The 23,106-nt window shown below is 42.2% G+C and overlaps 1 protein-coding gene across 2 annotated transcripts; it reads left to right on the top strand.

Moving 5' to 3' along the window:
• The first annotated feature begins 2,787 nt into the window (after positions 1-2,787).
• Positions 2,788-21,042, top strand: galnt1 (UDP-N-acetyl-alpha-D-galactosamine:polypeptide N-acetylgalactosaminyltransferase 1). Of its 2 annotated transcripts, none has more exons than XM_046038542.1 (12): positions 2,788-2,927; positions 3,505-3,673; positions 9,766-9,932; positions 10,533-10,660; positions 10,773-10,852; positions 11,207-11,377; positions 13,550-13,667; positions 13,969-14,149; positions 15,861-16,000; positions 16,091-16,189; positions 16,388-16,522; positions 17,530-21,042. In XM_046038542.1, the coding sequence occupies exons 1-12, from the start codon at positions 2,789-2,791 to the stop codon at positions 17,674-17,676; spliced, it is 1,674 nt and encodes a 557-aa protein (XP_045894498.1). In that variant the 5' UTR covers position 2,788; the 3' UTR covers positions 17,677-21,042. The 2 variants fall into 2 exon arrangements, with proteins under 2 accessions (XP_045894498.1, XP_045894499.1); XM_046038543.1 differs by lacking the exon at positions 2,788-2,927 and adding an exon at positions 6,026-6,142 and having other exon boundaries at positions 3,542-3,673.
• Positions 21,043-23,106: the final 2,064 nt, after the last annotated feature.

Raw genomic sequence — 23,106 nt, 5'->3', positions numbered from 1 at the left:
AATTTCTATCTTTTATAATGACAAACAGCTGTTCCATGTGTAGGTTCGCCTCATTTCCTGTTTCACATTTCACGTGTGTTTTCTTGACAAAACGTTGTTTGGAGACCAGCGTTGGGTGACACAGCCATTGTCAGCTTGTGTAGTGTGTGACCCCCCTGTCACCAATCAGTCACGTAGTGTGAACTCCACAACAACTTCATACACTTCAAGACTCCAGCCACAAGATGGCGCGTTGTATAGTGTGAACAGCACAGCGATCGGCCTCTGATAGTTGTGTAGTCTGCACGAGCCTTTAGCTATTCAGGACTGGCTAACCTTTACTGTATTTATGTAATTAACTTTAATTTATTTGTTTTATCTATTAATTAGATAAAGAACTACATTATGAGGAGATGACTCACAATTGAGGATTTGAAATGTTAATATTTGTCTTTATATTTTTGTTTTAATAAATTATTATAACTCAACCAGATTTCAGCAAGTCAAAGTGCTTTGCAAATAGAATTTGAATAAAATAATACAGTAAACAATGGTGGTGAAACTAACAAACCTTTTGTCCGTTATTCTTCAGATTCTTTTCTTGATTAATTCATTAATTGGTTGTTCTATAAAATTTCAGAAAATGTTGCTCATCACAATTTCCCAAAGCCCAAGATGACATCCTGAAATGTCTTGTTTTGTCTGACCAACAGATATTCAGTTTACTAGCACATAAGACAAAGAAAAGCAGCAAATCCTCACAACTGAGAAGCTGGATCCAGTGAATGTTATGTGTTTTTGCTTTTTGCTTTCTGTCTGTCAAAGTGATTATTGACTAATTGTGTCAGCGCTAATAAGAACAAAAAGTACAATCGTGAAGCCGCATTTATTATACTGTGTAGTGTGTATCATTAGAACATGTGTATCAAAAAGAAAGGTGTATAATTTTCTGTTAAAACCATCTTGTGTTTCAGCAGGTCCGAGAGGTGAGGCACAGGAAAGCTAAATGCTGATAAAGTTAAAAAGGCCTAACAATCTGACATGACGCCAGGCCACTACGAGGGTCACATTTTTTATTTGATTCAATCTGCAGCTGACTGAGTGCCAGTTTACACGGATGCGACATGATGCACTATCATTAACCTTGTCAAAACCCTTGTTGCTGTAGTTGAATTGATTTTATTAAATTACTTTCCTCTCGGGGGACTAGCAATCAAAGCATTGCATTTATCTGCTGGTGGCTTCTCTGCACCAGTTTCTCTTTTTCAACATGAGAGATAAAATCTTGCAAGGTTACAAAACCCCTGTGAATCGCATGACAAGCTTGACGAGAGCAATGACATTAAAGTCTCCAATCGAGGTCAGCTTTGCCTCTGAGAAGCATAATTAGGTTTTTTATCAAACTGCAGCAGTTGGCATGGCCTATTTGTTGCAGCTCTCGCTCACTGTTTAGACACAGCTGACAAATATGTGCAATAAGTATGTCATTTAGCACAGGAGAGAAGAAGGAAAGGAGGATTTGTAGTAGGGCCCAATTCGGTATTATGTTTTCCTAGTTTGTTTCATATTTCTGCCCTTAATGAACATACATGTTGGTGTGGATTTTATGCTGCACTGCAGAGTACATATGATTTTTGCTCCACAGGCAAAAAGACTGAGAACAGACAAACTTTGAGAGAACAGACTGATCTTCACTGTTTTTTTTCTGCTGTGCATGGCACTTTGTAGTACCAGAATCCTATCAGGTGGAATTTAGAAATGCTGCTCTGCAGTTCTCCATCCTCCGTGGCTGCTAAGCAGAGCTAAGCTAAGCTAAGCTAGTTATGCACAAACACCTTATTTATTTATTTTTTTTATCCTCCCCGGGGCACGAGAGAAATCACTGTGGCCAAATTAATTTTCTCCCTTCTGCTTGCACTGCTGCAACCTGAGGGATCACTGATGCAGAGAATCAGCCAAAGAGAGGAGAGAGATGGTGCTAGAGGAGAGAAGGAAAGGGGAGAGGAATTTTAATGTGGCTGTGTCTGTCTCTCGCTGGCTGCCAAAGAAAAGCAATTACTATCACAGCTCCTCTCTCTCTCTCTGCTCTCTGTGTGTGTGTGTGTGTGTGTGTGTGTGTGTGTGTGTGTGTGTGTGTGCTTACCTGTGAGTGTGTGTGTTTGACTGCACTCTAGCACACTGGGATTTGGTATGTTAAATGTATAAAGGGTAGATTGGCTTGTACACCGCAGGGTATTTGGGAACTCTGATACAGAAGATGTCTGTATCTAGTAGTTTCCACTTGAAACTTGAAAGCAGCTAAAGCATTGCTTAGATACCATGAAACGTCCTCTCCAAAACACAAATGTCAATGTTCACTGTGCTTATAATGGTGCCAGACACTAACCTAACCAATAAACTTAACTTAATGCCCTCATAGATTTACAATTTTTCTTCTGGTGTGATGTAAGACAGAAATCCAACAATGCACAGTGCTCTTTTTGAGGCTCTCTCTGAGTGTGAAGGTGACCATCGGAGAGGTGCTGATAAACAGCCGACAGATAAGAGCCGAGAGAGAGAGAGAGACAGACAGACAGACAGACAGACAGGCGGAAGGACAAATGGAGGCATTGAGAAGATACTGAGGCGCAGAGCTGTGGGAAGGGTGGAGGTTGAGGGGAGTGAGGAGAAAGGCAGGCAGATATGAAAAGACATATAGAGTGATCTCCTCTGCAGAGCTTTGGAAAAGCCTGTGTTGTGTGTGCAGCTCAGGACTCGCCATCAGTTCGCCAACTCTCTTCCTCTCTCTTTCTCTCATTACATTTTTAGGATGAGGAGGTTCGCCTACTGTAAGGTGGTTTTGGCCACCTCTCTGGTGTGGGTGATGCTGGACATGTTCATTCTGCTCTACTTCAGCGAGTGCAACAAGTGTGACAACAAAAAGGAGACAGGACTGCCTGGGGGAAACGGTGAGTGTATACAAAGTCCTTATAGTCAAGTCCTGCCATTCGGCAGTTATCTTGGTAACACCAGGTGGTTATTTTGGACTAACAAGACAAGGCCCCTTTCTGAATGAATGGGGAGAGAACTATTACTGCACTTTCACTGGTCACCGAGACATAAAAACTCTTTGTATAGAATCAGCAGTAAAATCTGATAAAAATCTTTGAAAAAGTTTGCTAACTCCGCCCCAAAAATAAGGTTTAAAAAGCATTTTCCCCACCATATATACTTCTACTACGCATGCGTGGTAGTAGTGACCCATGCGAAGTAGACCCTTCCGTCAGTGGAACAATAGGATTGGCTGAAATATTTTTCCCGCCTCAGCTGATAGAAATGGCAGGAAAACCGCCATATTTGGCGTTACAGGCTTTCCCTTTAGAGTTGTATTGAGGAATTTTAGTGGCGTGTCTCCTTTATAAAAACCTCTCTGGTGTATATAGCCATGCGTATAGATGTGATTACAGAGACACACTCTTGCATCCTCCAGCATCCTCTGTGTGTGTTTTATGTGTGTGTGTGTGTGTGTGTGTTTATCTACTGCAGATGCCCTGGTCAGGCCGCGGGATGGGCCTGGTGAAGGGGGGAAGCCTGTGGTCATCCCTAAGGAGAACCAGGAGAAGATGAAGGAGATGTTTAAGATCAACCAGTTCAACCTCATGGCCTCTGAGATGATTGCTCTCAATCGGTCTCTGCCTGACGTCCGCCTGGAAGGGTGAGTAGCCTCCCCGTATCTAATCATCTGTCTTGTCCCTGACTCTTGCGCCAGATGGGACTGTGAGCGTGACTGGCTGGCTGGCTGGCTCATTAAGTAACCCCGGAGGTATATATACTGATACATATACAGCATGTACTTAAACCTGTCTTCAAATACTGTCCTATAGTTAGTACACCACAAAAATCTATATATCTAAACATTTTATACTAACAGGAAATTATACATAGACATTAGAATATTAGTCTTTAGTTTTCTGGGGTGCTCACAAAACTGTTTTTTGATCATCTACAATTCATTCGATTATTTTCCAGCTTTGAGGAGTTCCCCATTTCCATTGTGCTGTGCATTTTGGAATAATACAGTCCATGGACAGAACACTCAAAAATCTGCCGAGTTTTAGACCGCTTGCACAGCAGTTTAAGCTTTCTCTGGTGTGTTTACCATTTGGTGCAATTTATTTGGGTGGTCTGAAAGCTGTCAGTGTACTTAACAACCACACTGAGGCTTCCTGAAAAGGGAGGTTGCCGTACACTACCATTAAACTGTGCTGCGGTTCATTTATGGTTTAAAAGGACGAACCAGCAATAGGATAAATATACAAAGATGAAGACATCATGTGTGCCAGTAGCGTTTGTTAATGCACGTTATTTATTTTTAATTTATGCACTGATAGTTAGTCAGATTTTAATTGAAGTTTGACCTTATTAATAATAATAAGACACAGACATATAATAAATAGGGCTGTCAAGCGATTAAAACAATTTATCAAATTAATTAAAAGTTTTGTAACTTGTTTGTAGTTTTGTGATTAATTAATAGAATGAATAAAAATTAATTACACATATCGATATTTGCTGTGATAAGCGTTTAAATAATTTTAATTCAAATAGATTTTGGTAGATCAATGACGTACCTAACGTACCTCTGCTGCAAACATGTAAATGTGCCCCTCTTCTTTCCATCTGTCCCTGTATCTGCTCCGGTAACTTTCTCCATTTACGAAACATAGGCTATTAATTAACTCAACATCAAACTATATCGGTATAAACGGTATTATCTGATTTTATAGTACAGTATAGTATACCTCATTATACTGATATACCGCCCATCCCTACTCCTTTTCAGTCTGAACAAGTTTTTTTTTTTAGAAATAAAGTCGCTGAGAGGTTCAACGGGCAATATCAAGGTCAGCAAAAATTATCAAGGTCATGTCTATATATAGTACGATTATCCATCAATCCAACGTCAGCCGCTTATCCTGCGTACAGGGTCGCAGGGGGGCTGGAGCCAATCCCAGCTGACATCGGGCGCAAGGCGGGTACACAGGTCGCCAGTCCATCACATAGACAAACAACCACTCACGCCTAAGGACAATTTAGGGTCATAATTCAAGGCTGGGGAAACCGGGCATTGAACCCACAACCTTGCTAACCACTGTACCACCGTGCCGCCATGATACGCTTAGTCTAACATAATTATTGTGACTGGCCTAGCGATCTGTAAAAGGGGGATACCCTGTATTTATAAATGTAAATCATTTGGCAACATTTGTAACATGTGAGTGCAGGGATTTTCCCTCATCTATCAGACAGTAAAAAGCAGTTAAACTGTGGGGTGTTGTGCTTGTGTCCTATTTGTACTTGAACAGTCTATTAACTCCGTTGTGACGGTTGTGACATAGCAATTCCCTAGTGATCCCCCTCCGTAATATTGCTGCACAAGACACACATTTTTTTGTCCTGTTCCCACCTTTTCATTCATAACATTTAGTCGATTTGCAATCTATTAATACTAATAGTTATTTCTTTGTGACAACAGACAACATAGATTAACAATCAAATATTAAAGTACAGCATAACCTGCTGTCAGTCCCTGGATTTAGATTTCCCCATGTGCCTCCGTGTAGCACTGATGACGCAGGATGACAGTGAGGAAAAAACTCCAAGCTCCAGTGAATGAGTTACCTGTCTGTCTGTATGACTTGTTTTTTGGTTCATTTTTAAAAAGCTAGTGTGAACACATACTGATCCAGCGCTAAAAAGCAATAATAATATAATAATATAATAATGTATAATTTCTCCCTCTGTGTTTCTCCTCACAACTAAAAGCCCATTGCTTCACCCTAAACATTGACCCTTTTTAGGAAAAACATCACATCAAGGAAGTAATGATACAATATTTTTGGAGTTTTACTAAAATGTAAAGAAAATGAAGATCAAATAAAAGTAAACTCCATTTCTAAAGATAATGATTAAAAAAGACTTTTCTTCCCCTTTTTTGTTTTGCTTCAGGAATACTTGGTTACATGTGCAATTCACAAGTCCTTCTTCTTTATAATGAGGAGTTTAGTGTTATGTAAGTGTCTTGTCAGTGCCAGCGGCTGCAGGTTGTTCAGTCTTCAGACAGGCAGAGAGAGGCAGTGCAGACAGGCATGCACCCAACCAGCAGCCTGGAAGATATGTCAAGGTTAGTTCAAGCAGGTGGAAACCAGCTTGACCCTCCCATCCCCCTTTGCCCCATTTTTGGGCTTCAGTAGAGGAACATGCATACGTGATGAAGGTTTTCAGAGAGATGGACAGAAAGGCTGACTGACAGACACAAGACTGACAGGCAGGAGCACATGCACACTAGACAGGCAGGAAAGAAAGAGGACATTGATCCGTGAAATGGGTTTTAGTCTTTGAGCGAGAGTTGATTACTAGGTGTGTTTTCACTCAGCCTTCTCTCCGTCTATCTGCTTTTCCAATTAGGAGATAAGCATGAGTCAATATCGAGCAAGGCAATGTGTCCGTTTGTGTGTGTGTAGACACACGTACGTTTGTGTTTATCGTGTGTGTGTGTGTGGTGGGGGTGGGGGGGGGGGGGGGGGGGGGGGGGGATTGGCAGGTTTAGGGAAACTGAATGAATTCATCTTAGCCAAGCAGGTTGCCATTAGTTGAAACTTTGAAGCGGAAACTCACTGATGGTTTATTTTCATTACTGTCAGCAGTGCAGTCGTTGAGTGTTCCAAAAATATATACATAAAAAAAATAGGAGAGGACAGGTTATTTTGAGTTTTTGACATTATTGCAGAGTTTTTCCTTGCCAAGTGCTTGCTCATGGTGGGAATTGTAAATCTCTGTAAATAATATTACAAAGAGAGCAGTCTAGACCTGCAATGACATAACTTATGTTGTGAATTGGTGCTATATAAACTGTGTTTGTATGTGTGTGTACATGTAGTTGGGTGGATCTACAGTATATGAAAACACTTTCCATGACCACACCTCTTCAGAAAACTTGACATTTTCTCGTTTTTTTTTTAGACCCTGACTGCATCGTTTTTATGAGTATGCATACATAGATGTATGTGTTTGAGTGCGTGCGAGTTTAATGTTGCAAGAGTGATGCCGCTTAATCAGAACCAGTCTGTCCGCCCATCCCAGCTATCTCCACAATGCACTGGCTGGAGAAGCAGCCTGTAACTCATTACCCTGCTTTGCTGTTGCCAGAATGTTGCTCCAGAACCATGACTGTTTGGATACTCCGGACTCACAACCACTCCTCAAGTTTTAAAAATCCACATCATGTGACTCACAGACATGAGCTTGCCAACGAGTGTCAACACTTGTCAGTTTGATGGGCACACAGAGCTCTTGTTTTCCATCAGCTGCACAGATCATGTCTGAAAAGGGGAGAAATCTGGGTTATTCTGTTTGTGAAACAGAGAAGAGTCAAATAATGAACCGTGTATAAAAGTTGAAAGGCTCCAAGGGTGTCTCTGTTTTTACAGGGAGTCATCTTGTGTGCTCATAAACCTCCCTCCCTTGCAGAGAGAGTATGAGCACACACAAAGAATCACTGTGTGTGTGCTATTTAACATGCTCCAGAGGCAGCTGCGGGATGGAGTATATTCTTGACCTCCTCTCCTCCGTCGGTGTTATGTTCTTTCTGTCAGAATCGGCAACAGGCAGAGAGAGAAGAAGCATTCCAGTGCTCGGGATGATCACAAGGAGGGAGGGATTTATGAATATGGAGGGAGGGAGATTATATTCCATTTGGCTTTTGTGAGGGCTGAATCTGTCAGAGGAAGGAAGTCGCAAGCTGGTTTCAGTTTTGTGGTCAGTAGATGACAGCTTGAGCAGCTTGCTTAGCGTCTTTGGAGAAAAACACTTAATGTCAGATAGCGTTCATGCAGGTATCATGGCAGGCTGCAGTGTTTCTTGTCTTAGAGTGTTCTTTAATTAAACTGTTATTATATTATTAAACTGCTTATTTTTTTACTGGAGAGTAGCACTTAACATTGATATGTGTATTATTCCCAGTGATTTTGGGGTGGTGATGGAGCAGTGGATATGGCACATGTCTTTGGTGTGAGAGACCCAGGTTCACTTCCCCACTGTGACACATCCACCAATGTATCCCTGAGAAGACACTTAACCTCTAGTTGCTCAGAGGTGTGCAACCTCTGACATGTATAGCAATTGTGAGTTGCTTTGGGTAAAAGTGTCAGCTAAATGTAATGATGAGATCATGCTCTCAAAGCTGTTTCCTAGAAAATGTACTGTTAATTTTGGGTGGTTAGATGATTATGAAAGACTTGGCTTTGAAAAAGGTGGATATGATGTGACAGACTTATGTAAAGCTTTGGCTAGACAGCACTATACTGTCTTTGTAACAGTTGTGACTATTTAGGAATATTTTTTACACATGAACGTCACAGTGCAGTGTGTGAATGTGTGGTATTCTGAAACACTAAAATGAAAACTGCCTAAAATGTCATCAATCACTGTTATGTAGGAACCCGCAAATTGAAAGATTGTCTTTCTTGCAATCCCAAAACTGATTTTGTTGGCCAATGTAATAAAAGTGTTTACAAGCTTCAAGCTAGGGATGGGCGATATGGAAGCAATCTTATGTTACAGTATATGATGTATTATGAAAGGGATAAATTAGAAAAAACAGCGGCATATTTTCTGGAAATGCGCTTGAGAATCCATTTATAGGTAAACAACTAGATGGGAATGCGTGCTGTATTGCCAGAAGACATTGATAGAACTTCTTTTGATCAATTAAATGCAACTGCAGTAAGGCTCACTATATTGGACTAGCTACATCAAGCAAATTTAAAATCTCTGCAAGCTGATTTTCATACTAAAATCAGATTAACCTTAATTGATGGCTGGCCTGGAAGGTAGAAAATCAACCTTAAAACCATAACTGTGCTTTGTGGAGTGCTGTGTTGTAATGTAAGACTCACAACTTTTGTACTTAATGGCCTAAATGATGCAAACTCACCAGTATAATAATTTAAAACAGTGAGTATTTCTCTGGGAATATTGCGGAGGACTACATTATTTAAGTCTGTGACATAGTCTTAACTTCCTTCCATCTTCTCTCGTCTCCTGCTCATGCCTGCTCTCCTCTGTTAGACATTTACATCCCTTTGTGTCTCTCAATAAGAGGGTGTGATGTGTGTGTGTGTGTTCTTCACTGCTATGATAATGACTCACACTCTTAATTAGCATCGCTAATGAACTGTCATCATGCTGACCCACTATTTCTGTGCGTCTGTCTAAATTTGGGGAATACGCTTGAATACGCTGCTCGCTCATCATTCACTCTCACAGTTGTCTTTGTTTGAAGTTGATAAAAATATTATTTTTCACGATTGCTCCTCTGATTTATGTAACGATTCCATGACTGACTAATGCCGTTTGGTTAATGTTCAAGTCCCTGCTCCCTCTCGTGTAGACTTACTTTAGCTGCAACGCTCGCTCTCTCTCTTCCTCTGAAGCAGTCTCTTACAATCAGACAGAGGCTGGATTTTGATGTCTCTACTAGAGTTTTTCTCGCTCTGTCTCTGTCAGTTTAGTTTTGTTCAAAGCCTTCAGCTTCACTTATTGCACATGGAGTTGTCTTTGTGTAACCATTTAATTCATTCACTTCCTCTTGCTGTACCATGTGATTTAAAAAATTATGTGATTTTTTTGTCATTTTGACAGTCAATCTTTGTCCATATGCATAGTTGCATTAAGTATCTTTCTATCATTGAAAGCATTTTTTGCTATTAAATATTGTATTCTGATTGTTTTGTTTTCTCTTTGTAGGTGCAAGAACAAGTTATACCCTGATAATCTTCCCCGTACCAGCGTGGTGATTGTATTTCACAATGAGGCGTGGAGCACGCTGCTGCGAACCGTCCACTCGGTCATCGACCGCTCTCCACACACACTGCTGGAGGAGATTGTCCTGGTGGACGATGCCAGTGAGAGAGGTACACACACACACTGCAGATAATTCCTTCGGTGGTTGTGCCTCTTTTTTGAGGCTTAGCCTATTTTTTTAGAGCTACTGTATGATATTTGCCGGGTTTTTTGTGTGTGTTTATGCGTAGCTGTGTTTGTGCGTGTGTGTGTGTCTGCGCTGGTGCCCAACAGCCAGTCAGCATATATGGGCTGTGTGTGCCACTCCACCCTGTGCAATGCTGCTAATCCCTGTTTGGGGGAGATTAGGCCTTTAATTCACCAGCCGCAGGGATTACACTCTGTTATTACCCTCAATCTCCCGCCAGCCGCCACCACACAGCACCATTTCACCCTATGGGATTTATTTTGGTTGGTACAGAGGGTGTATGTGTGTGTGGGGTGGGGAGCTCCCTGCAGGTATAAGGGATGTCGGCAGGCATGCTAAGGTGCATTCCCAAGCAAAAACACAAGCACATGCTTGCTTTGGTTGCTGTTGCTACAGGAATAGTTTGGAGGAGTAACTCATAATCCAACTTCCTCTGTGAGTATGCGTGTTTGTCGGTCTTGTGTGTGGGCTTGCATGTGTTTGATTCTTTAATTACATATACGTGTTTATCTGTATGTTTAAGATTTCCTAAAGCGGCCGCTGGAGCAGTATGTCAGAAGGCTCGAGGTCCCTGTCAGAGTGGTGAGGATGGAGCAGCGGTCTGGACTTATTCGTGCTCGTCTCAAGGGAGCATCCATCTCCACTGGCCAGGTGAGTGTGTGTGCGCGCATGCATGTGCTCGCACATGCACATACGAGACATCCACTACCCAGCGACCTGTTGTCCATATGGTGTGTCTAATATTTTCTCTACATGTTTCTAGGTCATAACCTTTCTGGATGCTCATTGTGAATGCACCACAGGGTGGCTAGAGCCTCTGCTCGGCCGCATCAAGAATGACAAGTAAGACACACTCACACAAAAACGACGCACACACCATTGGCGAACAAATAAAAAAATCAATAACGTATTGTTGAGCCTGCAGGGGGCTTGTCCTTGTGTTAATTTGATGTATAATTACTCATTCTATGTTAACTGCTTCCTGCAAGCAGGTACTCGCATATAAACCCACACCAAACACATAGGCTTTAAGATGGTGTGGTGAGTGATTGCTGATGGGAAGTCACAGCATGGTTCATTGTTTAAATGGACTCGAGGTGCCACACCTTTCAGACAAGCATTGATGACCACCTGAGGTTATGATAAATGTGTGCGTGGTTTGTATGTCTGTGCTGATGGAGTTTCTGTTTGCTGTAGGAGAACTGTGGTGTGCCCCATCATCGACGTAATCAGTGACGATACGTTTGAGTACATGGCAGGATCCGACATGACATACGGGGGGTTCAACTGGAAGCTCAACTTCCGCTGGTACCCTGTACCCCAGAGAGAGATGGACCGCCGTAAAGGAGACCGCACCCTGCCTGTCAGGTGGGTGATGCAGCGGGAAGAACCTTTTAAAATGGGACAATCTGGGTTAGATTCGCCTTTTTGAAGTATTATTCAGCTCATTGTTTAATCACTGTAAGCTCCGGGTCAGCTAACCATGACCTTTGACCTCTCAGTTGGGTCAAGTGAAAAGAGAATTTGACTACAGGGACAAAATTGAATTATTAGTAAAGTACCACATGAATCATACACCCTAACTCTGTCAGTCGGTTCTTTCACATAACATATACTGTGAGTTTTAGCGTTGCTTATAGGCATTCACAATTGATGTGTGCAGAGAAGTCACACTTAATTTACCACAGTTAATAATCATAAAATGTCACTATGCCAGAATTCCTGAAAGAACAGACTCAACTTTTGAAGTCAAGATTTTTAAATAAGGTTCTGTTTAATTTTGTTCCTTGCATCATTTGTCATGGCTCAGGCTTTAGAACTAAAATCAAGAGGTTATTTCTGCCTATCCATCATGTCTTCTTCCTGCTCTTGTTTCTCAGCATGCTTGACGCCATCATTCAAGGTCACACACATAATACATCTTATGTAACACTCCGTGCCCCTGTTTTCAATTGTTTTTCACAGCTCTGCGTGACAAAATTTTCGTAAGGGTGTCTTGTAAGTGGCCTAAAAAAAAAAATGGGTTGAAGTGTTAGGGCAGGAAATTAAGTACTTTAAAAAGTAAAAGTACTAAAAGTACTTTACACTAATGACAATATTTACATAAACCCTGTGTTGTTACAAAGTGGCGCTACATTTTTATGATTTGAAGAAGACTTGAATGGTATTGCACATAAGCAAGTTTTCAGAATGAGTGTATTAGGTTTCAGTTAAGCACGAATATAGCTCACATCATCACGTAGATTTTGCCAGTGGGAAATTAGAAGATGCAGTAGAATCAGCCGCTGATGTGATTTCGACTTAAATGGCTGCTAATGTGACTTAATTAACCAGTGCGAAGCAAGCTACAGGCCTGTTGCTGTCGCACTTAAGAGGAGCCTCATGGAGTGACTGTACAGGAGGAAACCTCTACAGCTAAACTGGTTGTTACCAGCTCAGCTACCTTGTAATTTACAGTACTGTGCAAAAGTCTGAGGTCACTCTGGAAAGTTCTTCTTTACAGCTATTGGGCATAAAAAAACGTATCCAAGGTCTAAAGAAGACTTAAAGAAAATGCTCTGAACATATTAAATCACATTGTGTCAATTAGAGGCTGTAAATCCAACAAACAAAAAGCTTTACAGGATCGCCTGGAAATAAATACATGACTGCCATGGAGAAATACTAAAGTTTTACATTCTTATTACAAAACAATAACCAGTATTTGCCGTTTTTGTTGCTATTTATTGTAGCAGTATCTGTGTTTATTTCAGTGCACAGTGGGGTTTAGGCAATAAACCCTGTTTTTATGTAACTTTTTGTAAGTGATACACATTCACTGTTTAGATAAATGTCTTTTAATTAGAAATTGTTTTGCACTGCAAAGTACATCTTAAGGATTCCCACTAATTAGTAGGTTCTGTTTGTTTTACTGTGATGTCTTTGAATCTTGTAAAAACAGCGATTTAATTGTAAGCCTATGAGTTTGGAGAGCTTTCATATGTTTGCAGTAAAAATAAAAAGCACACAGACATCTATTATTAATGTGGCCATAATTCAGCACTTTGTTTTAATTCTACAGTTCCTATGTCTGATTGTTCAGCAACATCTGTGTTGTTCAAAAAGCTAGTATTTGTGTTGCTTATTATTTCCCACTCTCACCCAAGTGCTCCAAGCAAACCGTTACTTGCTCTCAGGATGTGTTTCATCCGTGTTTGTCCATTTGTATGCAAGGTATTGTGTGTTGGTAAGGGAACTTGGATGTCAAATGAAAGCAAAAACAGGCAGTAAGGAAAATAAGCCTGACCTACAAAGGAGGAAGCCATTCTGTTGGGGAGAAATAAAGGAAGAGGCTTTGAGGCCATTAAATAGTGACACAACCAACAGAGAAGTGAGCATTAAAACGGGATGAGAAAACAGGAAAAAAGAACAAGGAGTGAAAGTGGTGAAAGATAAAACTCTGATGGGATCTGTAGATACTGTGAAAGCAGGCCTTTAGTGAATTAAGTGGCATTAACCCACCTCACTTGTTAGTTACCCTGGGCTCCCCTCTCTGTCCAGGACTCCCACCATGGCAGGCGGCTTATTCTCCATTGACAGAGATTATTTCCAGGAGATCGGCACGTATGACGCAGGCATGGACATCTGGGGTGGAGAGAACCTGGAAATCTCTTTCAGAGTGAGTGAACACACCCGCAGCCAAGTGACATGACTGTATTCTTCCATGCACTGGCAGGCATTCAGGAGTGAGTGTCTGCTCACACACATGCACATTACACTTTTTGACTTCTTTGACTAAATAGCTGAATTGACTAATATTTTATGAGGCGTCATTCTGACTGGCAATCAAACTTATTCAGACTGTCACAACACAGACAGGATCAATCTGCGTCAGAGTTCACAGGTCAGCCTTTGCTCTTTCAGGCCGTACAGTCTATTCTTCCCCATATATGTGTGCTGAGGAGGCTTGTTCTTCACAGATTTGGCAGTGCGGTGGGACTCTAGAAATCGTTACATGCTCTCACGTGGGTCACGTGTTCAGAAAGGCAACACCCTACACGTTTCCAGGAGGAACGGGACAGATCATCAACAAAAACAACCGGCGCTTGGCAGAAGTGTGGATGGATGAATTTAAAAATTTCTTCTATATCATCTCACCTGGTGAGTAAAGGGGTGTGTGGGTGTGTGTTTGTGTGTGTGCGCGTGATTGTGTGTGTGATTGTGCTCATGCAAGTATGCATGTATGTGCTCGTGTGTGGAGGCTAATCTCCGTGGCAGGTGTGATCTATCCATTAACCCGGTGACAGTGTGATATTGCAGTGGTGACCCAACAGTGCGGGACGCAGGGAGACGAGTAATTTCACGCTACTAAGCATCTCTTTACACACACACACACACACACACACACACACACACACACACACATACACACACAAGCTGGCAAAAGGAGAGACCAAAAAAAATGTAAATATTTTCAGATGTGAAGCACCTCGTGGAACTCGCTCTCAAAGTCACTCACTTTTTATTTAGCAGGCTGCAGATTGTCCACAAGGGGGAGCTGTTCTGTTATTGTCAAACCAGATCTAAAAGTACAAGAAAGGAAAGCAGCAGCAGTGTAGTCCTACACATTTCTATGCGTTCAAGATGACTTTCGCCAACTTGATAGTCAAATGTGAGCTGCAGGCGACTGCAGGGGCGGGGTATATAAACACTGCCGTCAAGTCGGACACATTCTACCTCCTGTAGAGCGTGTGAGCTTAGAACAATGACTGATCAGGCAAAAGGTGATTCCAACATGGCGCAGCTGGAGAAAAGCAACTGTGGTCGCCAGACTCAGAAAACTGCAGCCACCTTGCTCCTGGGAGATTTTAATCTCATGTGGCATGGTGAAGTTTTGCATCGCCGGCGAAACTCAGACAAATTTTCTAACTAGCATGCATCACGTTAAGTCAGCCATGCGAAGCGGCACATGAAGGCAAACGCACCTATAGACATATTGATGTTACCCCCTACAGGCAAAGAAAGAAATAGCTGCTGTAATTCTAACACCTAACCACCTGCTTGCAGGGATTTCAACACTTAAAGCACGTAGCCTGATGGTTAGACTGAACTGTCATTTTCGTTTTCACGTCATTATTCAGACATTGTGTTCATGTTAGCTGTTTTCAGTTTGGGAAGGGTATTATTTTTCCATGCCCAGTAAGTAGTAAATGATGTGTCTGACACAGAAGACGTTAGCAGTAGTGGCTGATCGAGCTGTTAACATAAAGTTGTCAATTGAGATAATGGGTTGGTTTAAGGATTATTTCTGTCGCAATTTTTCTGTCTCAATTTTTCTGTCTATGGCACAGGGAGATTTTGTCTCCATTCTTAATGGAGGCAGGCAACACAAACATAGATCATACTGCGCAAACAAACAGTCAGTACTTAATACGTACTATCAGTTCTGACAACCAAGAAGGGGATCATCCTGCAAGGCTGGTTTGAAATGTTTGAACTTTTTTCAACTCAAACTGGGTTTTTATGGGATATGTACTAGTCATGAATTCAAGCAGACTACAGCTGCTGCCCTCTGCAAAGGAGCAAGCCCCACCAATATATAGAAGTTTAAGTTTAGAGATCTTAGTCAAGGTGTCACTTTAACATAGGCTTTTTTTTAGGTATTTCACCAGATAGGTGAGCTCTGAAATTCAAATCAAATCACTGTGTTTTCTCATTCTACTTTACCAATAACACCTTTTAAATAATGCTTATATGGAAAAATGAGTTTAACAGCCATTCGGCAAACGTCGGATGTATGGATGTAGTTTGGTGCCATAATTACTAACCTATATGTTTGTGTTTGTGTGTGTCTATGCCTATGTATGTCCAGGTGTGACCAAAGTGGATTACGGTGACATCACGTCTCGCTCGGCTCTGAGACAAAAGCTTCAATGTAAACCCTTCAGTTGGTACTTGGAAAACGTCTACCCTGACTCCCAGATCCCCAGGCACTATTACTCCCTTGGAGAGGTACATTCATTCTCACACACACACACGTACACTATCTGACTGTGTACTGATGGTGTTGCTTGAAGTGTTTTCTGTGTGTATTCTGTTCAGATCCGCAATGTGGAGACCAACCAGTGCTTGGACAACATGGCCCGCAAAGAGAATGAGAAAGTTGGCATTTTTAACTGCCACGGCATGGGAGGCAACCAGGTATCTGAGGACCAAGACAGATGGGGGAAAAATTATAACATAAAAAAACAAATACTGACACAAAATAAGACAAAACTGTCAACACTGTTAGCCACAGTGATATTACGCTCATTCCTTCCTGGCAGTAATCATAAGAGTAAGTGAGAATGTTGAGGAGAAGAAAGATTTGCTTTAAAATTCTTTATGTGTGATGTGCAGGTTTTCTCCTACACGGCCAATAAGGAGATCAGGACAGACGACTTGTGCCTAGATGTGTCCAAGCTAAATGGACCCGTCATGATGCTCAAGTGCCATCACCTCAAAGGCAACCAGCTCTGGGAGTATGACCCTGTGGTGAGTGAAGGAAGGAGGAAATAATAAAATGATTTACTGGTAGAGTAAATGCATTTACGTTTATTCATTTAGCTGACGCTTTTAATCCGAAGCGACTTACAATTGCTATATATGTCAGAGGTTGCATGCCTCTGGAGCAACTAGGGGTTAAGTGTCTTGCTCAGGGACACCAAAGGCAAAGGGGGTGGTGATGGTGCAGTTGATAAGACCACTGCACCATCACCACTCCCACATGCACACATACTAACATACGCAGAGGGTTCTCATGCAGGTCTCGAAAGGTACAGGAAAGCCTGGAAAGTTATAAATTCCAGAAGCTAATGATAAAAATATTTAAAAAACAACAATAATGCTGGTGAAATAAAAATCATTCAAATTGTCACATACTGTACAGTCATACACCATACAACATCTAGTGAAATTCGTTCTCTGCATTTAACACATCTTAAGTGTTAGGAGCATAAGAAATAAGTTTTTGTCTATTTTTACATACAGATACCCTCTGAAACACACTGATCGTGAGTATTTCCTGTTGCAAATAGACACTGAACACTGCATTTTCCGGTTTAAAAATAAAAGTTCCTCCTGCAATGCGCACAACTCAGAAATAGCATCCCGTGTAAAAAAAAGAAAAATTTGGCAAAACACAAATGAGGTGCTGATTATGCCCCAAAGTTTGTTTAGATGTAAACTACAAATCAGATTTTCACCTTCATTTTTAACTTTTTTGACAGACTGTTTCTTAATAAATAGGGCGATATATGCTTGTTGACACATTACCCAACTCAACCACAGCATTCCTCACACTTAGAGCTCAGCCAACTAAATCGAGCTTCATAATTAAAGTCTGCAATAAATAAAAAGAGCTCTGTCTACAGATACACTGTGTGAATAGATACTTATGTACATGCCCTTGTGAATTCAAGTGAACCAGTCAAAAGCCTGATTTGCGTTCCCTCTCATACACACTCACTCACACTCACTCTCTCTCGCTCTCTGCTGTGCAGAAGCTGACCCTGATCCACGTCAACAGTAACCAGTGTCTGGACAAGGCCAGCGAGGAGGACAGCCAGGTGCCCAGCGTCAGAGACTGCACACACACACGCTCCCAACAGTGGCTACTCCGCAACGTCACACTACCAGAGGTCTTCTGACCACACTCCGCACACTCACAAACACACACACTCACACACACAGCGGCCCAGAGTAAGCAATCGGGGGAACAGACTGTTTATTAAAAATTGGGCACCAGGAAAGGAAAGACTTCCCATGAAGGGGATGCGGGAAGAGAGGAGGTGGGATTGGACGGTACTACCTCTGCCGGAGATCAGAGGGAGGAGAGTGTTTGACCCTCCTCGTAGCGAGCAGAGAAGAAGGACTCTTTCCAGGAGAACATGGCTGTTGCTTTATGTTTGTTTTTTGTTTTTAAAGAGATTTTAACCACACTGAGTGGCTTGCTCCTGGCCGTGAATATGAGACTGGCTGGCGGAGTCGTAGTTCTGCACTCACAGCTTCCCCGGACAAAGCAGTCCATCCCTCAGCTCATCACTTAACGTTTACTGACTGCCTCTTATGAAAGAGTGTGTGCCCTTATTTGTGTGTGAATGTGAATTCTGAGATGAATGTATGCTTTGAGAAGGGGGCTGAATTCCTTGTTGATGTCTTTCTTTTTTTTATTTAATGTTGTAGTGGATTTTGAAAATTAACTCTGAACTCTTATGAAGAAGCATGCATGGGCAAGTGAGTGAGAGTGTGGTGTGTGTGTGTGTGTGTGTGTGTGTGTGAGTGAGAGAGAGAGTGAGAGACTGTCATGTGGATGCTGTGTGTCAGAGCCCCTCCTACAGTCTTGCAGCAGTGTATGTCTCCCTCTGGTGTCACTCCTCGGCATTTCATCCTACAGACTGAAGCCTCCTCACTGAGGGATTTCCTAAGGGGCTGCACATAAAATAAACAAGAGGACCGACCACGAGGACTCAACGTCTGCCATCGGCAGAGATCTAGAGATAGAGGAATATGTTTGTGATATCTTGAGATTTCTATGTCCAGTTTTTACATGGTTTTGTCTGTTTCTACAGTCCTGTGAGAGTGCCACAGAGCAGTAACCCTAGTCTGTCTGTCCGTCTCTGTTGTCTTTAAAGGTGTTTAACATAGTGCTAACACACTCACAGAGGACTCTGCATATGTAACTGATGTTCACTGCCTAATGTAGTGTTAAACCATAGGGAAGTCTCCCATACGGCACTACATAGTCACACACACACACACATCCTGTATACATATAGGAAAAGGCTGCACTAGCCTGCTACTTTAATCCATTTTCTCATATCTTCTCAATGACCTCTTAAAAAAAATACACTCCAAGGGCTTCTTTCCTCCAGTGGAGTGTGTGGATGAAAGCATCGGCATGTGTGTGTGTGTGCCTGTGAGAGAGAGAGAGAGCGTGTGTCTTCAGTACTAATCCCAGTCCATCAGCTCCCTGTTTACTAGAACAAACAGCTCTCAGATTCCTTTGCTGTTGGACAACCAGAGCCCGTAGTGTAGACTGACAGCAGATCAGCGCATCCCCTGCGTCCGTTGTACAAAAGAGTAAAAGCTGCTTTTATTTTCTAAACAGAGCCGAGTCTCTGCACTCGCCTGAGGACGCACCAACAGCAGGAAAAGGAAGCCTGGAGAGCAGTTGTTAGAATATCAAAGAGTCATCGCTGAGGTGTGTTAGGAGACTTAATCAGGGACAGAATAATAATTGAAAGGAGCAGAAGGGAGTGAATGGTTGAACTGTGGATCACAAAGCGCAGCAGCATACATATCTTAATCCATAAGTACATATCTCACTTTGCAAGCTTTGCAAGATTCCACTATTCGTATCTCAGTGAACCAGACAGCTGAACAGTTACATCAGTCTGTCATTTTCATTTCAACCATCATGCTTTCTTTTTTTTGGTTGGTTTGTTTTTTGTATCACTCCTGCTTCTGCGAGTCAGGGCTGGAGAGGTGACTTCATCAAGGTTTTAACCATTTCGCCTTCCTCCAGTGGAGGAAGGGTTTACACATAGGACACCGGGTTCATCTTTGTTGTTGTTTCATGTCTAAGCGAGTGTCTGTACTGTGAAGATGTGAAAGTTTGATTGTGATCGTGAAACAGAGGGAGCATAATGATTGTTCTGATCTTGGGGGAGGGGAGGGGATGGGGAGTTGGGGGGATTTGAAGTTGAAGTGACATGTCCAGGCTTCCACACTGAGCTGATCCAAATGTAGAAAATAAAGGCAAAAACGTTTACAAGACAATATGAGGAAAATGTTGATTTCTGCCTCATTTTGTCTGCACACACACGCACTTTCTCTTCCGTCAGAAATGGTTCACAAACATGAAGGTTAAGTTTGATTTTAACTGAATTCATGAGGCGAGTATCCATATTTCAGTGTTAAAATATTTAATATTAAAACGGCATAAACGAATAAGCTTGAGCTTGACAGTTGTTCTTGACCTTGGAAAACAGCAGCTGACCAAACAATCTCCACTGAAAAGGTGCGCTGTGGAGTTTTCTTGTAAACAAACAAAAGTTCCTCTCACTAAATTCATTTTTTTTTAAACAGATCTTTTAAATATTTTTGCGTCGTTTACGACGTCATATTCATTGCTTTTGTTGTCACTTTAGAAGAACTCAGTTGTTAACAGAGGAAGCATTGGGCTAGGTGGCAACCACATAGGGTGTGAAATGTGACCGCACCTGCATGACACCCATGGGTGTTAAAAGATCATAATCTCTCTAGAAGACACGAGTCAGGGTAGTGGCAAGAGAAGTGTTGTGGGGAAATGGGTTTCTTTTTAATAAATGTGACAGTGCAGTTTGAAGGTAATAGAGTCGGGCAGCAGACTCACTACATGTTTTGCGGAGAGTGGATTATTCAAACTCCTTCATTTGATCTGTTGAATTATTCATTTGTCTGGATTACACCCAGCGAGAGCCATCAGGAAGACGTATTAGACAAAAGTGTTTTGCATACACATCTTTAATAAAAGATGCTGATTGTCTGCTTCTGTCTCCTTAAAGCATCTCCTGTGTAGTATATGGAAAATTAGGACGTTTTCATGCAACTACAGCTCCTTCATTGCATGGCTCTCCCAAGTTGAGTTGCTCTCACGTCATCAGTGGACAGAAAGGCCAAGAACTCGGATGTCAAAAAGGTCACTCAGCGGGGCAGGTGTCCTCTGCTTCCTCCTGCTCCTCAGTGAAAATCAGCCGGCCCTGTAGATCCAAGAAGCGTCTTCTTCAAGGAGACACCTCACTCTCTGTCGACGAGTCTGCCTTGGAGGACCTTTTAGAGCTGCGAGAGCGCAGGCGACACCGCTCTGGTTTATATGCTGCAGACTTCAGAGGAACTATGTGGAGTCTTTGAACTGAAGAAATGGATCAAAGCCGAATGAGACTGTGGCCCCAGAGGGAAACGAAAAGACAGAATATTGAAGCGTGTTGAGACGAACAGAGTGAATACATAAAGTTGGGAGTGTGTCCATCCAACTTAGTCGTCTTATTGTTTTATTGATCCTTGTTTGTAAAATCAGCGTATTTCATTATTAAGACACTGCGCTAACTCTCATTACTTTAGACTCATTTTTGGTTTGGGGGAACTGGTCGTATGCTGCATTTTCTCACAAAGAAATAGAAAAAAAGAAAAGCTATGAATGGTAGGTAATAGTAATAACATATTACAATAATCAGCAGTTATTAATTCATAATACAAGTATTTTTTACATTTACTCATTTGGCAGACGCTTTTATCCAAAGCGACTTACATTTTGAGGAACAACATACAAGTATCAACAGAGCATCAAATACAGATCTACATTTGACAATACATACTAGTAAGAGCAGCAATAAATACTATGAAGAGCTCATAGTACATATCACATCAATGGGATAAATACCTAGGGAAGGAAGTAAGAGTTCAATACAAGATAATTGTAGGGGATAGAAGAAGAAGAGCACAGGAAGTGCATGAGTTACAGGTGTTATAAGAGGAAGTGTTCTCGGAAGAGATGAGTTTTCAAGAGCTTCTTGAAGTTAGAGAGGGACGCCCCTGCTCTGATGGCGTGTGGTAGCTCGTTCCACCATCGTGGTGTCAGAGATGAGAATAGCCGGGACTGGGATTGCTTTGTGTGAAGGGATGGCAGAGCCAGGCGGCGTTCGTTGGAGGAGCGTAGCAGCCGAGAAGGAATGTAAGTTTGTATTATGGAGTTTAGGTAGATGGGTGCAGACCCAGTAGTCACTCTGTATGCAAGCATTAGTGACTTGAATTTGATTCTGGAGGCCACGGGGAGCCAGTGGAGGTCACTGAGTAATGGAGTGACATGAGTCCTTTTGGGCTGATCGCTGCTGTGTTCTGAACCATTTGTAAGGGTTTCACCGCACAAGCTGGAAGACCTGCTAGGAGGGCATTGCAATAGTCGATGCGAGAGATAACCATGGCCTGTACCAGAAGCTGGGTGGCGTACTGAGTGAGGTAGGGCCTGAATTTCCTTATGTTGTATAGAGTAAAGCGGCATGACCGAGCGACAGCAGCAACATGGTCTGAAAAGGACAGCCGGTCATCAGTCATGACACCCAAGTTTCTCACCACCTTGGTTGGAGTGATGGTTGCGGAGTCAATTTGTAGTTTGATATTATGGTGGATAGATTGCTTGGCTGGAATGACCAAGAGTTCAGTCTTAGAGAGGTTTAGTTGAAGGTGGCAAGCCTTCATCCATGTAGATATGTCCGATAGACAGTCCGTGATCCGCGCCGAGACGGTGGGATCCTCTGGCGAGCAGGATAGGTAGAGTTGCGTAGGAAGATTCGTAGGAATCGAGTCCAGTGGGCATGTAGTTGGACGGCTACGGGTCAAGAGTTCTGATACTTTGCTCTCTGTGAGAGGAGTAAATGAGGAGAGTGAACGACCACTGACCTGGGAGGGCAGAGGAAAAGATGTAGTAGGACTGCTACAATGGTTGAGTTTGAGTGTTTCAGAGAATTGGCTAGTTATGGCCTCCACTTTGCCTGTGAAGAAGGCAGCAAAGGTATCAGCAGACAAGTTTGTGGGTGGTGGAGGTGGAGGAGGATTTAGTAGCGCTTTAAAAGTGGAAAATAATTTCCTTGAGTCAGTGGCACTGCTTATTCTGTCATTATAGAACGCAGTTTTGGCAGCACTGATGCTTGTTGAGAAGGAGGATAGGAGCAATTGGTAGCCCTTAAGGTCAGCGGGGTCTTTGGTTTTTTCGCCATTTTCTTTCAGCAGCTCTGAGATCAGTACAGAGCCCACGGATGGTATCAGTTAGCCACGGTTGGGACTGGTCTAGGCGAGCAGGCTTGGTGGATAGAGGACACAGGCTATCCAGGCACGAGCTTAGTGTAGAGCACAGAGATTGTGTGGCATCATTGACCTCAAGTGAGGAAAATGTGTTGAGGGAAGGTAGAGCGGAAGCTACCACTGAGATCGTAATATATAATAATATTGACAATATTGATGCAATCTTTTCTCAGAAGAAGAAAAAAATGTGTTACAGTTTAAAACCAACAAAATTCATAACATAATTTGATTGTTTCTGC

This window comes from Micropterus dolomieu, linkage group LG22, assembly GCF_021292245.1.
Source record: "Micropterus dolomieu isolate WLL.071019.BEF.003 ecotype Adirondacks linkage group LG22, ASM2129224v1, whole genome shotgun sequence".
Classification (NCBI taxonomy): Eukaryota; Metazoa; Chordata; class Actinopteri; order Centrarchiformes; family Centrarchidae; genus Micropterus; species Micropterus dolomieu.
Note: the sequence above shows the minus strand (reverse complement) of the source record. Positions and strands in the feature narration are given on the sequence as shown.